Below are 16,308 nucleotides of genomic sequence, written 5' to 3' on the forward strand. Positions count from 1 at the left end.
GTGTTTTGTCGCCAAACACGACTCAAGACTGAACGCGTTTCTAGCAAGTGATATTCGTAAGTTAACCTCACAATTAACATAAACAAAACATCCAAGATAGTTTTTACGCAAGTCAAATGCACGGGAATAATGTCGGTTATTCAGCAGAGCAAAGAGAAGAAATTCAATGGTTAAGTCAAGCATTGATCATTTGAGTGAATTATAATTTATTGAGAGTTCGAGTCCGAGTAAATCACCGAGCAAAAACGAACTCAGCCAAAATAATTTGAGTAAATATATAATCTAGTAAAAAGAAAAAGTGGGGGACATCAAACCATAAGCTTAAACATATTCAACGTAACAAAATCAATATTATTTGACCGAGAATTCCTACGAAGTCTTTAAAACACTATTCACCAATCGATTTAATTTATATGTCAGACATCTTCACCAGTTTATCATACAGAACTCTGTCGTCCCTGCCAGTATTGCTCTCCAACAGCGCACTTTGCACGAGTTCCTATTTCACGTTAAATATGTTTATTAATTAAAAAAAATTATTTGATGCTTGAACACAATTTAATTAACAGAGAATTGACCATGAAAAAACAAACCTTAACATCCCTGTGAGTAAGGAACTTCCCCAAGTTATGGATGATCAACCGTAAGTCTTCAACCTGAGAAGATATTAAAAAAAAAAAAAAAAAAGCAAGTCAAATCACGGTAATCTTGGCAAATATGACTTACAGCGACGTGATAAAGTTAGCTTACCCTAATGTGTCCGACACGGTTGCGGTCAAAAAACCTGAAAGCCTGTTACAAAGACGATAAAAGTCAATTTAATAACTAAACAAAGCAAAACGAAGAATCAAAAGCTTATATGGGATATTCGTAGACATGCCTGCAGTAGTTCCTTGTCAACACTACTTTGAGTTCCTTTTTTCTTTGGTTCAGCCTTAGATAAGTTTTCTTTGTTGCTCGGTTCGAGACTGCTAATTGTCTCTGGAGTTTGTTTCACGGTTTCTTGCTCTTCTTTCGGCTCAGTCTTAGCAATATCAACACAAACAGCATCACCAGCTTTCTTTTCTGCGTCAACACATTCCTACAGGATCAAGTACACCAAATTACAACGAGTTATTAAGTGAATTCCAAACTATACACATAAAAACCTTCTATATATATATTTTAATGAAGATGTGCTCGAAAATAAATTGATTTTTGTTAGTTTCCAGTGCAAGAGCCCTCATCTCAGACCTCTTCACTCACTCTAATAGATTTGTTTTCCCCCTCTAATAGAAGTTTACTATGGGCCGGTTTCCTTTTTTTTTTTTGCTTTTAGAAATGTAATTGAACTAATAGACAGAAACGTAAAAAATATATCCTTACCTCCTTAGTCGAGTTGTGATGAGGGCTTGTTGCCTGAGGCATTTCTTCATCTTCCTCTGGTTCCTCTTCTGGATCTTCCTCATCAACATCATTCTCTATTTTAGTCGCCTCAACATGTTCGGCAGCATTAGGCTCTTTGTTAATTTTGCTGTCATCTCCATCAGCATCACCTGTATTAGGTTCGTTCTTCATAATTTTGCTGTCATCTCCAACAGCATCAACTGCATTAGGCTCTTTCGTCTCAATTTTGATCTCATCTCCATTAGAAACACCTGAATCTTCAGTTTTAGTTGATTTGATATCTTTAGGACTTGTGTCTGTGTCTGTCTTAACACGCTTTATTGACGAGCTCTCCTCATTTTCTTTCTGCAAAGTTTCTTCTCTTTGTCTCTTTCCTTTGTTTCTCTTTGCTACAAATTTAATGCGCAACTTCTACGAAAAGAAAAGTGCTAATAAGTATGGAAACAAATTTAAGATAACAAACTCTAAAAGTAATAACTCAAGCCAACCTGTAGGAAAGCCAAAAGGCGACAGCCCATCTCATACTGAAGCATCTCATAAAAGGACTCCGCAAATAATGACAACTGCAAGAATGAATGTTACAAGAAAGTAGGGGCTGCATCAAATTCTTCAAATGGAGAAAAGGTAAGGGATGGCAGGAAACTTAACAAATCTTCAAGTAGGAATTCTATACATAGAAGTGGCAGAAGTTGAGATTACAAAATTAAAATAAAAAGCAAAGTCATGATCGAACCTCAAAGTTTGATTCTTCGATATCATTACCACTATAATCCAGGAGTGAGTCCAATGAATGTGATAAAGACTTCATCTGCGAGACAAAAGAACATCATTATACTGTTCATGCAAACTCTAATATAGATATCAGGACAACTGATACTGATAATTTTGATAATGGGTTTCACTTTAAACATACTTTTGACACCTTGGTCTCTTTTGTTCGAAGAATCAATCCAGGATGCTGAGGAGGATCATCACTTCTTTTCTTTTCTTTAGTTGTTTTGCTTCTAGACTCGTTTTCAACAACTTTTTTTTCTTTCTCGCCCTTCAGCTCTGCCTTTTCATTTGATTTCGCACGATTATCATTTTGAGGAACTTTTTGGTTCACATTATCAGTCTCCATAGCAGACCCAGACAACTCTTTCTTGTCTGTCTTTTTCTCCTCCTTATTACCTGGCTTCTTTTCCGGACTGCTTGTACTTTTGGAGACAACCTCATTCATCTCTTTTTCAACAACTACTTCTTTCTGTTTCCCCTTATTGTCTTCACCGCCTTCCAGAGCATCTTCGGCCACCTTCTCTGTTGAGATGGCCTTTCTTTTTGGAACCCTTTTGATAATCTTTTTCTTTACTGTGGTTTTGGTGTTACCATCTTGGACCACCGCATTGGAATCTTCCAATTTAGCCTTTGCATTATCCACAGCCATCTCAGGTTCAAAACTTGAGGATTCATCTTTCTCCACAGCTGGACCTACTGGCTTTTTTACAATTCTTTTCCGCACAAAAGTTTTAATTGCCGGAGTAGTAACTGATAAGCCCTCCTGTTGCCCATCGACTTCTGAACTGACATTATTTTCTCCAGCACCATCTTTGACCACTTCATCACTCGGTCCAGTAGCAATTTGTGTATTATCGCTTTTCTTAACAACTTTTTTCTTGACGATCCTCTTAACAATTTTCTTCTTTACAGTTTTGGCACCAACAGCTATCTGAGAGTTAGGATCCCCTTCTTGGACCTTCTTTACAACATTTTTATCGTCAGCCACTTTTTTTATTTCAATTGCTTTATCTTTCTTGTTCCCCTCTTCAGAAACAATATTGCCTTCGATTTTGTTGGTATCTTTCTCCTTTTTACTATCATCTTCAGGCTGGCTTGAAGATAAAGGATCTCTCTTTTTCTCAAGGTCTTTTTTTGTCATGCTATCTTTCAGATGTTCAGGTTTCTTCTTATCTTTACGATAAAATATGTGTCAGTCAATAGATAAAAAACAATCAGATGGTGCATTTTCAAATCTCAGATAAATTACCTTTTGGGGTTTCCTTCTTGCCTCCATTTATCTAATTGAAAATACGCAAAGATGAATCAGAAATAAAAAACCATCCAAAAAAAATCAAAAAAGGGTGAACTACATGGGGAGTGGGGAGTGGGGAGTGGGGAGTGGGGAAGACATTTGTCTGTAATAGAGAGTCAGGTGAGAATAAAACTCAACAGCTCAAAATAGCATTATTCGGTTTTACTCTATGACCATCTACATGAATTCTCCATTTCAACTTTGCTCCATAGCAGCAGTGCAATATCCAGAAAATATCAGATTGGTTTCTTAATCACTATCATTAATCTTCAAAAGGCCCTGGTCCTGATTAACTCACCACATAATCACTTTAATTTCCTACAGATATGTTTTCAAAATTAATTCGTAAAATGCATCCCATCGTTATCTTGCTTGCACTTATCTTCCGTAAAATTTCCGCATCAACTTTAATGTCAATAACTCAATATACAGAAGTTCTATATGAACTTTCATGCCAATAAGAAATTGTAGGTTACATCAGTCCTAGAAAACTTCTTGTTCCTTCTTACTAAGATTTGTTCATGTACACAAAATCTTGAAGCACTGAACTCAACCAGACAAACTTGAGGTAACAAGATTTATAACATGGCTGGGGTGGGGTGGCTCGTTGGTTGAGAAAAACAGCAAAACTTCCGGAGGAGTATCTTACAAGAATACTGATTGAATTAATAGTAGCAGAAAGAGTGCATAAAAAATTAAAACGCTGCCATCTATGCATAAATAGTTTCTTTAACCTCATAGAATTTTAAAAAGTCAAATCATAATTAAAAGCAAAGATTGTGTTCAGATGAGATATAAGGGCATACGTCTTTCTTCAGGCTTTGCAGGCGCTCCCTCTCAGAAACAGCCTTTTTGTGATTAAGCCACTGGTCTCTCCATGAATCCAGTGAAGGAAGACAATCCGCGAGATCTGGAACATACAGTACAGTCACTTCTTTGTGACTGAAGAGGCCATCTTTTCCAACTCTCTCATAATGTATCTGCACAAGACATGATTAGTTAATATTATTATCAAGCAGAGGTGATTGCAAAGTTGGAATTTGAAGCTCATAAACAAAATTATGTATATAGGAAATTTGAACTATGAAAACAGTTTGTATACGGAAAACCAGCGTATTTCATCTTTTGAACCTTAACGATTACAACTATTAGTACTTGGACAAAGTTACCTTAAACATCTCCATGAACACCAAAATCTTAGTCACATTTACAATACCAAATCTACCAAGAAAGCATACGTGATGATTTCTTATGTTCTTTTCCCCTTCAATTTTTCCATTCTACCACAATGAATAACTTTCCAGCATCTGGGGTTATTTAATTTTTAAGGATGGTTGTCACTCGTCGCCGCTCAACCTCAAAGCCATGCTGAGGATATTTTATAGATCAGAGAAGTAGGTAGTACTCAAAACAAAGCGTGTTTGAGGAACCTTATTCCAAAAATCCCCACACAGCCTAGATCGTGCACATATTCAGGCTTTAACATAACAATACTGAGTCACACGTGTATTTAAACATACCATGTAGGATAATGAAGCGAAAGAGTAATAGCCTACCTCGAGAAAACGGTTCCAGTGACGACAGTTTGTCAGATCAAGATCAGTTACATCTTTTGCATGCCTGAAAAAGATAACTTTTTTCAGTATGAACAATAAACTCATACTAGATTGAAGGAAATTACTCAGGTAATAAACCTCAGAGCTGTTCGGATTAATGAAGAGTCGTCAACCGAAGGATCCCCACCATCGACTGTGTCCCACGGTCCACCGATTGCCATTAGAGAGTTATTCTTTCTAAGAACAGCAAATCTAAGCATGTTGCAAAAATGTGGAATTCGGTCATTGTAGGTTCTTTCAGATGACAACTCCGCCTGATCTTTTTGGCCAAGTCCGCTCATCAAAATAATCTGATAGCAGTAAATTAAATATTAACCATAAGTTTGAGGTCTTACCTATAGGTTATAAAATGGGCCGGGAAAGTCCAGATACAGCAATTGGATGTCATATCAAGTGATATTTCAAAAATGCATAAACTAACATTGTGAACATATCAAATAAGCTTTTATATTCGGTTAGAATGGGAATGTCAAGCTACACTCCAATGCATCTTCTTACAAGTAAAAGATAGTTAACATGCGCAGAATATGGTACAGAAAACTCCGATTTTTATAGTCAACCAATACAACACAAACCAAATTCTTGTACAAGATACATTGAAAGTTTAATTTGGTGGCAATGATTCAAAGAAATATGGAACTGATTTAAGTGCAAAGAAATATGCAACTGCTCCAAGTGCATAGGAAATAATTCCCTTGCACAAAATACACTCTAATTTCTAGGAATAGAAAAATGAAGTCTACAATTGAATATACAAGAAAAGTTATTCCAATGATCTTTTGACTTAATAATATTCTGTGCTAGACTCTACGCATAAAAAAATGAAAAGCTAACTTTAAGAAACCTAAAAATCACGGGGATGATTGGTTTATTATTGCATATATATACACAGTCTTCTTATATTCTCAGGAAACAAACATAATTTGATCTTTTAAACTTATATACTCTAATTGACAATCAAGATAAACATTGATTGTGTGATACCATTAATGGTTCTCGATGTGGGAGACCTCAAGAAAAACTCTTGAGAACTAGTGGTATAACATTAGCGGACTAAAAATCTTGTATGACTTAGTAGACTACAAAGGAAAAGATCTTGTAGAACTACAGGTTTAAAATACTCTAAATTAATAACACTACTGGATTAAGAACAACTCTAAGCGGAAATTATAATATTCTATTATTTCTTCTAATTTTGGTTTCATTTCCTTTTACTAGTATAAATTCACTTCCTGTTTTTATTTTACCGATTTTTATTATAGGTTATGAACTCAAGGTCGATTGGAATTCTTTTCTTAAATTTAGATCTGAATTGTAATATTTAGGGGATGATTGATATGAGAGCCATCCTTCGAGGGTATAAATGATAGAATGAGCTAGTGATTTTGTACAACAACAGAAATTAAACCATCGTGATGTATTTGAGGAATCTTTTAATGTTCATAAGGGTATTTGATATAGGTACTATACTTCAGTGGTGAAACTTAATTCAAGCCTTACTGTTGATTCTAGGTACTATACTTTAGTCATGCACATAGAACAAAGAACAATTGATTCTAAATATTTACCTTGGCATTCCAGATGGTAGTTTGTCCTCCAGCTATCGAAATGTCAGTAATGGGCAGTTTACTAGGTGATTCCTTCCTATCCGTGTCAGCATTTTCAACAAAGTCGTGCTCAAAACTATTTTTTCAAGAATAAGAAGAGTTATTTTCCATTCATATTTCAAATAGCAATCAAAATATCAGTAAAATATTTTTGCCAATTTCTTTTACAGTACAGATTTTTAACATAGCAAATCAGAATACCATTAAAAAGTTGCACCAATATCTTTTTACTTTGATGGGGACATCAATTTTTTAAGTACGGACAAGTTTAATTAACAGTAGAATTACACCTAGCAAATATTCACAAGATACTTAACTCTTAAGTTGAAATTAAACAGTTATTACTTAGTAGGCATCGTCAACTTGAATAACTGCAACAAAGAACAGGATGGAAGAAAATATTACCTCACAGGAGTGTACAAAGAGAGCTGCAAATTCTTCTTCGGCCAATATACAACTACCTATAAGCAGCCAAATCCATAAAATCAAATACAGCAGCTGGTGTAGAAAAAATGAAATATTGCAAGGAATAGTCAAACCTTTGAGCATTCAGGAGAAACGTAGAGCCGTGGATATCTTTTGTCCAGTGACAGATAATCCCTTTCAGCTTCTACGAAACTGAATGAGAAGACCTGCAGAACAAACATAACGAATTAAGAGGAATCACTTTACATGTCCTTAACAAAACATTTCGGCACTATTTTCACCTAGTTTCTAACATGCTAATATCTTTAACAAGAAAGATAAAGACACGTCTTCAATAACGTGATAGTAACGTCGGAGGCAACAACAAGAACAATGGTTTGCATGAATTCGCAGGTTTCGGTGTAAATAGCAGACAGTATGGACAGGGTTTCAAGATTGCAAGCACATAATTTGACCAAAAATTATAATAAAAAATTGATGTAGAAAATGATGAATAAAAGGATATCAAAAATTTCTTTAGTATAAGAAACTAAAATGGCAGCTTAAGCAGTACAGCTATGTGGAAGATTGAATGGGTTATTCAAAGGAAAGAGCAAAGAGGTGTCAAGATGATCTGCGGAAGGAGAAGTTCAAATGTCTTGAATAACAATCTTAGAGCAGGCAGGTTAAAGGCATATCGAACTCAGAAGAAAGGTTCCCAAGAAGAATGAGGAAGAAGAGAACAGATGTCAACAATTTCAGCCCCCAATGAAGACTGGACCACCAAAGGACCACGCCATCATTGAGGTCCTTGAAAGCACTCCAACAATTAAAGATTTAATGAACGAGTCTGAATATCATGTAACAGCTAGGCTGCTGAACTGATGTTTTTACCTTGCACGCATACTCTCTCCTCTTTTCTTTAACAGGGGAATGAAGCCTTCAGCATTATATAACACGAAGTTAGGTCGGGTGCAAGATAGATAGCTTCTAAACATACAGAACTAATACAAGATACAATTAAATGGATCCACCTATGCAGCACTTCACGTCGGGGGGACTCTCGTCGTAGAGATTTGACATCCTTCGGCAAAGTGGAACCTTGGCGGTCCCTCGAGACTCGAGGAGGAGTTTGTTCATGCTTCAGTTCAAGTCTGCGTTTGTGCTCTCGTTCTCTGTCTTTCTCCTTTCGCTCCCGCTCCCGCTCCCTTTCACGTTCCTTTTCGCGTTCTCTTTCACGTTCTCTTTTCCGTTCTCTTTCTCGTTCACGCTCTCGTTCGCGATCACGCTCTCGTTCACGCTCTCGTTCTCGTAGCCGGTCCTTCTCCCTTTCTCTATCTTTCTCTCGCTCGCGCAAGTAATCCCTATCATTCTCTCTACGTTCCAGTTCCAGTTCCCTGCCATATGTTGCTCTGTCATCTTTCCGGCCATCGAGCCTCAGATGACTTGCAGGTCCTAACATGCTAGTTGGATAATCTGATTCTCGTGAAGTTCCATAAAGCCCCTTCCCAGTTCCATAATCCCTACCAGGAGGCAAACTCACTCCATAGCCAGGATTTGAGGGAGCATAAATGAGATCGTCAACACTAATCTGTGGAGCTGCTCCTAAGATTGATGCAGTATGTTTCCCGATATACGAAGAGCCACTTAACATTGATAAGTTAAGTGATTCGGGGTCGATTCTCCCACCGTAGGTGATAGGATCTTGGGCAGGATGACGTACGGTGGCCCTTGCTGCAAGATAATCAGCTTGTCTGCCAGAAATTTGTTGTTACTCATTGCACTAGATAGAGTACTATTTAATGAAATTACACAGAATGCTGTGCGCGCAAGTCCACCGTCACAGAACTCAGTATTCCCTCAAGTCCCCACTCATAAGCAAAAAAATCATTGATAAGCCATGTTCAGTTTCAGAAGAATTTATGCTCATTATAGGTGCACGATTGATTAAGTAAAATATTGACACCTACCTTTTGGAAAAAGCAAATTACTAAGACTAATGTCACACATATACATTAAAACTTGTATCAGCTTATCGTACCTAGGTCCTCCTTCGACAGACGCAGCATGCAGTGCACGAGCCTTTAGCATTTCTTCTTGTCGAGAAGCTGTTGTTTGCTCCAAACGGTCATAAATAGACTGAAAAAATATAGAATCACTATTTCCATATAAAATTACAAATCTCATTTGAAAGGTATAACAAAAAACACATGCACAGAACAGAGGAAATGAAACATATGCCATATGTGGCTTACAGATAGATGTACATCACATGGTCCCATACCTGATGTTCACGCCCAAAAGCAACTGACTCCGCATATCTATTAGCTGTGTCACCCGGTAAATCTCTCCCAAGATATGCACTGTGGCGGTCACCGTATTGGCGTCTGTCAACTGATGGATACTCAGATGTCTTATCAGAATATAACTGATCAACTTTCTGACCATAGCCACGACTTGATGATGAAACATACTCATTAGGTGCAAACTTAGGTGACTCTGGCATGGATGATCCATAATTACTCCGGCCTTCAAAAGCATTTGTTACAGACCCCTTTGCACCAATTGGAGAGATCTGAAAAGAGTCAAACAATCATCAGATGATAGACTTGCATTTTAAAGCTTTGTAAACCAAAAACTGCAATATTAAAAGGATAATTTAAGTGAGGGAAAAGATCCTAGAGCTAATGAAGAATATGATCAAAACCAAGTATAGATATTCCAACTCAATGTATGGATTGGAGTCAATATACTCCCAAAGAAAAACAGACAACAGGCATTAAGAATTAACACAGGTCTTAATAATTAATATACCAATCAAACTGCATAAGCATGGAGAAATCTGTCACCAGAAGATTAATATCCCAAAATGTTGTGTTCACTTGGAAGAGTACATATATCCCCAACATTCAAAATATACGCTATGGTTTCCTAGGTTTCGCAAGTCGCAACAGATGAAAATTTGATCAATCATTTCAACTGAGGGATACAGATATCTTAACATACCGCCAACATTCATAATTCATTAGAAATCAAGGCAAGATATTACTAATGAAATTAGTTGTGTGTTGAAAACTTTTCTTTCCCAAAAAAAACCTAACATATAATAACAATTGTTATACAATACAAGGAGAAGAAGATGAGAACCCTTGAGCTGTACAAGGTGAAAGCAATTTTCTGCGCATTACTGCACGCTTCATAGGTTATAAACACAATTCCCAAAAAGCTAACCAAATCACAGCCACGAAAACACGAAAGATTCCATCAGTTTATTCAAAACATTGATAAACTTAATTTGTTCAATAACTTATCTGTTCCAATTCGAGTAAAGACACATTTTTTTTCTAATCAAAACAAGAGATAAAAATATGTTTGCAAATCATAAGAGCTTAAAACACGGAATTTGATAAAAATATTGTTTCTAAATATGAAAAAAGAGTTGGTAAAATTAGGGCTAAAACACAACCTGTTGTGTGGCAGAACCATATAGTGAACTATACTGCCCTGCGTAATGTTGTGGAGTCGGCACAGCCGCTGCCGCAGCTGCTGCCGATGGGCGCCCATGAACATGCCCATGAGCTCTGTACCCACTCAAATCTGTTTCTTGAAGACCTCCCCCAATTAGGTTTGCGGCTCCCACCTACCCAAAATTAAAAAAAAAATTAAAAAGTCAAATAGATAAACACAGCGTAACACACCTTCAAACGGCAACATTAACCATCACATCAAAACCTCAATTCGTTCAGTAAAATTTAAAAAAAAAAACAGAGAGGGGGTTTCATCTCATCGTACATTCTGAGGGGTGTAGGAAGATTCGGAAGAATAGGGTTGTTGTTGTTGTTGTTGTTGGCCATAGACATTGCTTCCTCGAGACGAATACATTTCATCAATGGCGATACAAACTTTTCCAGACAAACATGCAATAGATTGAATTGAATTGAAATTCTGCGTACAAATAGATTAATTGAGATGGGCGAAAAGATTGGGGCTCAACGAAACAATCGAACGAACAGCTGGTGAAAGAAGAAGATTTAGAATGTTTTTAGATAGGTGAATAAATAATATATTGAACCCTGAGCCCTAGCATTGGGCAGCACTATTTACTGTGTGTGTATATATAGGTTACCGTATTCGGAAGCGGGTAGGACCCGCTGCCCGGCTCCGAAATGGGCTTTTCTTATATTGCATTTTGGTCCATCAAGTTTTACTAAATAACGTTTTATACCCACAGTTACAAATTACTTCATTTGTTTTGTAGTAGCTATTTTCTTTTCTTTTTTTATATTTTTGTTTCATATTATCGATCACTTTAGATTTTCAATACTGTTTAAAATGCATTTTGTCGGGTTCTAATATTGTTAATTCAAATCTAAATATTTTTTATCACATTATTAAATGACCAAGGTTATTTTATTCTTTATGATGTATTTTTTTTTAAATCAAACACATTTATTGAGATTCTTAATACATGTGCAAAGTTAAAACAATTAATAAGGGTGCATTGTGAATGAAAATCATATGTTTATTGTTTAATATTTTATGCCACTTTAAATAAAATATATTTTACGAAAAAAAATCATTCAGCTATTTCGTTATCAAGTTATCTAAAAATCATATTTTCTTCCAAATATTTTGTATAATATTTCTATCAGTTACAATAAAAGATCCATCAATCGAATAATTTAATGATACAAATTTATTTATTTTACTTTATATAGTTTTTCTTTTTTTTTTTAATAATTCGGTGTGATTTTTATTTTTCACACTTTGTGCGCTCAAAATTAGGTTGGAGGTTGAAGAAAATAATAATTCAATTTATTATTTTGCATCCCGAAACAATAAAAAATTAAAAAAAACCCAACAGAATTGCCTTTATTATTCAATTCGGGGTGTATTTGTGAATGATATATTGTATTTTGAGGGTGCAAAGTGCTATTATTATTTTGTAAGGGTGCAAAGTGCCAAAAGACTCTATTTCAAGGGTGCAAAGTGGGATTAAGCCTATTACAAATAGTAGAAGCAAGTAAAATGAGATTATTTGTAAGTGTGCCCCTTCTCTGCCTTTATCGCCCCGGTCGGAGCTTTTGTCCAGACTCCAAAGCCGCCGCCGCGCCGCCGCCGTGTTCAGCCGAACCAATCCTACAAACCAGCTCCAAATTCGACTATGGCCACTTCCACCGGCAGCCTCTACGCCACCTGCTGCTCCTGTTACACTTCCAAAAACGTCGATAATTATCTCTTCCCCAAACACAGACGCAACTACATCTCTCAATTTTCCTCACCTTTATCGTTTTCCTTAACATCCTCTTCGCCCTCCCGCCCAATTTTAGCCAGAGCATTGCCGAACAGCGATAAGAGCAGCAACATTTCCACTAAAAAGGAACAACCGGCGGCGGAGGAGGAGGAGGAGGAAGTGGAGGAGGATTTGCCGTGGATTCAGGAGAAGGCTCTGGATTTGGTCGAGTTCACCGGCTCCGTCAATCAGGCAATTCCCGGCCCACGCGTTGGCCGGAGCTCCCTGCCGTGGGTTTTGGCCGTGCCGTTGGCTTATCTCGGCGTCACTTTCGTCATTGCCTTTGTTAAGACCGTCCGCAAATTCGGTTCGCCGAGGGAGAAACGCCGCCAGCTGGTTCGTATTACCTTGCCCTTTTTTTAATATGCCAATTCAATACATATGATAGATACAATGCTTTGAATTTGTATATTAGGGGTATTTGGATGAAATAATTAGGTTACTAAGGTTAGGTTTAGATGGAATGATTTGGATTTGAAGTCAGGATTTGAGGGAAAGATTTCGGATAACCCAATGATTTGATGTTTACCATAGTAATTCAACAAATAGCTCAAATTGCGCGTTCTTTCTGTCTTATCATGTAATCATTTAACAAGCTCGATGTAAGAGTAATTTTGTTGTGCCTCGATTGTTTATACTCGTTGATAGTGCACGAGGACTGAGATTTCTATCACGTGAACACAGGAAATGCAAATATAAATCCATTACAAATCCTCGATTTGGTCTCCCAAAGCTGTTTGAATGTGTTTATTTGTTGGCATTCGTTCTAACTAGTACTAGCTTAAGCTTAAAGCCGAAGAACTAAATTCGTATTATGGGGAACTCGCAGTTGTCAAAATTGAATTCACCTTTTTTTTTATCCGGAGGTATTTTATCGTAATTAAGTTTCATCGTACTGTGTCATCATAATTCTCTGTAAAACAATTTTATCGTATGATTAGTTACTTGACAAAAGGCAATTCTTTTTTCAGATCAATAAAAATGTTGTGATATGCAAGTCAATAGATGAACTGTTCGAGAAGGGAATGAATGAAGTGGACCAATCAGATTTAAAGGGACTGATGCAAAAGGTAAGTCATACTATATCGCAGACATGCCTTAAAACCTTGATCTTGATCTAGTCGAGGAATCATTAATAAGTTCTTTGTTGTAGACTTAGATGCGTATGACCTGTTATAACTATTTAATGAATAGTTTATTTTACTTTTGGTGATTTTTTGAATAAGTATTTGGGCTGAGCACTCAAAAGGTCAAAATCAGCCGTTGTTTGTATCATCGCTCAGAAGCGACATTTACGAAATTATTCTTCATTTTCCCTAAAATTTTACTGTGAAACCAATTTAAATTAAATTCACCATTTATTTTGATATGATTAAGAATAGGGTTGTTCATGGGTTGTTTTTTACTCAGATAACCGGCTTATTTCAATCCATAAATCATGGCTGAAAATCAACCACCAACCGACCCATGAAGTCGGGCCGATAATTTCAACCGACCAATGTATAGGTGGGTTGTTTGGTAGTTGCTGAAATCTTAAAAAGTCTGATAATACTCAGCCAATCAACTTTTTTTTTATAACTTTGTTTGATAAATTTTAATTAGTTAATTAATTATAAATTTATTTAGCCATTATTATTTATTTAAAAACAAGAAGGTATATTTAATAAAAACTATTAATACTAAATTAAAAAATACAATATTTGAATATGTGTATAACAAAAAATGGCTTACAATACTGCAATCAACCCATGCCTCCATATTTGCAGCCGACAAACTCGTTTGCCATATGTTACCCAACCTATAAAAGTCGGGCACATAATAGTGTTGGATGTTAGTAAAAGTCGGTTGGTTGGGTAATCAACCAATCTGACCCATGAACAATCATACTTAAGAATAATAAAATCCTTATTTGCTTTTATTATTGGACCTTGCCTTGCAATGACTTGAGGTGATTTTCATGTGATCTGAATATTTATACGAACTTTCATGGATCTAGATTTTTGTAAAATTTGTTTCATAAGTGCTGTAGTCTTGGTCTCACATTGCTGTATTTCCAGACAGGTTTTGACACGGAGGAGATTTTACGGAAATACATTCGCTATGTGTTGAACGAGAAGCCATTTGATCCAGATTTGATATCTAACTTAATCCAGCTCAGGAAAAAACTAATGTTGGATGATTCTCAAGTAGCTGTCATTTTGAATGACATTTCAAGAAGGATAGTGAAAGACAAAGGTAGCACGAATGATATTTTCACGCTTTTCCAATGTTTGTTTTGTATTAAAATTGTATAAATTTGCAGAATTAGTACTATGAATGAGTGAATTCTCAAGTGGAATTTGAAATAGATTTATGACAACAGTAGTTTCGTTGAGACATGTTTTACTAGCTTATAACATGCATGCATGAATTTTTCAGGTCCGGTGGTCATGGATATGTCAGGATATTCAGAAACCGGTTTCAAAAGAAAACTTGCCGTGCAAGCTCTTTTTGGGAAGGTTTATTATTTGTCTGAGGTAAAGGTTCTTCTCTCTACTTACTATAGCATTTCATTAGGTTAGTCAAACACGATTGTGATTATATATATATATATATATATATATATATATATATATATATATATATATATATATATATATATATATATATATATATATATATATATATATATATATATATATATATATATTATCTAACACTTTTTTTTCTGGGAATATATAATATGTCTTAGGATTGTTAGAAGTGTGTAAGAATGAGTAGGTTTCCCGTAACAAAGTTGAATGTCTTGCTCCCTTAACAATGTCTAGTGAACTAGAATGTTCACTCAATTTCATCGCACCGCTCGATCTTGATACCATGTTTTGGCAGATGAACAATCTAATTATATTCTATTGGTTTTGATTTCTTGGAGAACGATGGAACTTCCAAAATGATTCATATCTATGCACACTCATTTCTTTCTGTGTCGACAGAACAATGGAAAAGGTTTGAAATAAAGCCCTTTTTAGTATGCTGAGAGAATAGCCGGAAATTTTCTACGTAAGGGCTTTTTCGTAATCTCCAATGGTCCCGTCCATGTTTCGGTTCGTAGTAGCCAGAGGTCTAGGGCTAGGGCTAGTTTTACCGAACTTTGAAAATCAAAACCGTATAGACCTAAGTGAGATGCTATAATGTCATATCCAGGCAACTTTGATTATTTCTTAACCTTATTTTACTAACACGTTGGCTGATCATACTTTTGTGTCTGATGGAGCAGCTGCCTGAGTTCGGTTCAAAAGACAGCTCTTTAACTGTAAAAGAGATATTTGGGGTTGCAGAGTAAGTATCTTTCCTTAAAATTTTCACAAACATACTCTGCGCGATCGCAATATGTGCTAATAACATGCGTCTCCTTCTTTTCCTTTTTTCAGTGAAGATGCTGAGAAACTTCGTCTCCACGCTGTTTCAGAAGCCGGCGATCTTGATTCACTAGAGAAAATGATCGACGGCACAGATGCACCGGAGTCAAGCGATGAATCGTCTCATTCGTCTTGATAAAGGTAATCTAGGCGATGTTTGCAGTTATTTTGTTCGATACCTTGTAGGAAAAAGTTTTGTAAGGTTTCTTCGATTTTTGTTGCTGCTGGACTATGAGGGGTCTTCTTAGCTTTGATGTTTCGAATTTTGTCAAACGGAATCTTCGGAGCAGATTGCTCTTCAATAATTGAGATCTCGATTTCCAAGCGTGCTGTAATTGCTATTGAGTTACCTTAACTGTGGTTCTTTAGTTTATAAATTAACTGTATTTAGCTCTGAAACACAAATGATGAACTCACTACAGATATTTGCATTAAAAGCAAAACCAAAAGAAAAATAGTAAAAAAAAATTAAAGTACAAATGATGAACTCACTACAGAAGAAAGCAACCAAACTATCAACTACATCTCAATTGAA

At 36.1% G+C, this 16,308-nt stretch overlaps 2 protein-coding genes across 3 annotated transcripts; one reads left to right on the forward strand and one right to left on the reverse strand.

Annotated features, from left to right (window-relative positions):
• Positions 1 to 189: 189 nt before the first annotated feature.
• On the reverse strand, positions 190 to 11,170 carry EMB1579 (ATP/GTP-binding protein family). 2 transcript variants are annotated; one of them, XM_088818592.1, is made up of 22 exons: positions 10,875 to 11,170; positions 10,549 to 10,722; positions 9,367 to 9,657; positions 9,124 to 9,221; positions 8,117 to 8,836; positions 7,977 to 8,022; positions 7,217 to 7,309; positions 7,083 to 7,138; positions 6,639 to 6,753; positions 5,149 to 5,360; positions 5,011 to 5,074; positions 4,261 to 4,434; positions 3,410 to 3,440; positions 2,400 to 3,333; positions 2,300 to 2,369; positions 2,120 to 2,194; positions 1,875 to 1,949; positions 1,366 to 1,797; positions 881 to 1,081; positions 751 to 792; positions 594 to 656; positions 190 to 499 (listed from the first exon to the last, which is right to left on the reverse strand). In XM_088818592.1, exons 1-22 carry the CDS (start codon positions 10,962 to 10,964, stop codon positions 410 to 412), a joined length of 4,146 nt encoding a protein of 1,381 aa, XP_088674718.1. In that variant the 5' UTR covers positions 10,965 to 11,170; the 3' UTR covers positions 190 to 409. The 2 variants fall into 2 exon arrangements, with proteins under 2 accessions (XP_088674718.1, XP_012846083.2); XM_012990629.2 differs by having other exon boundaries at positions 2,300 to 3,333.
• A 930-nt stretch (positions 11,171 to 12,100) lies between these two features.
• LOC105966178 (ribosomal RNA small subunit methyltransferase J) lies at positions 12,101 to 16,150 on the forward strand. The gene is made up of 6 exons (XM_012990743.2): positions 12,101 to 12,711; positions 13,347 to 13,445; positions 14,433 to 14,610; positions 14,794 to 14,891; positions 15,632 to 15,693; positions 15,786 to 16,150. Exons 1-6 carry the CDS (start codon positions 12,247 to 12,249, stop codon positions 15,907 to 15,909), a joined length of 1,026 nt encoding a protein of 341 aa, XP_012846197.2. The 5' UTR covers positions 12,101 to 12,246; the 3' UTR covers positions 15,910 to 16,150.
• Positions 16,151 to 16,308: the final 158 nt, after the last annotated feature.

Source organism: Erythranthe guttata, chromosome 5 (assembly GCF_056151865.1).
Source record: "Erythranthe guttata isolate IM_541 chromosome 5, IM_541, whole genome shotgun sequence".
Lineage (NCBI taxonomy): Eukaryota > Viridiplantae > Streptophyta > Magnoliopsida > Lamiales > Phrymaceae > Erythranthe > Erythranthe guttata.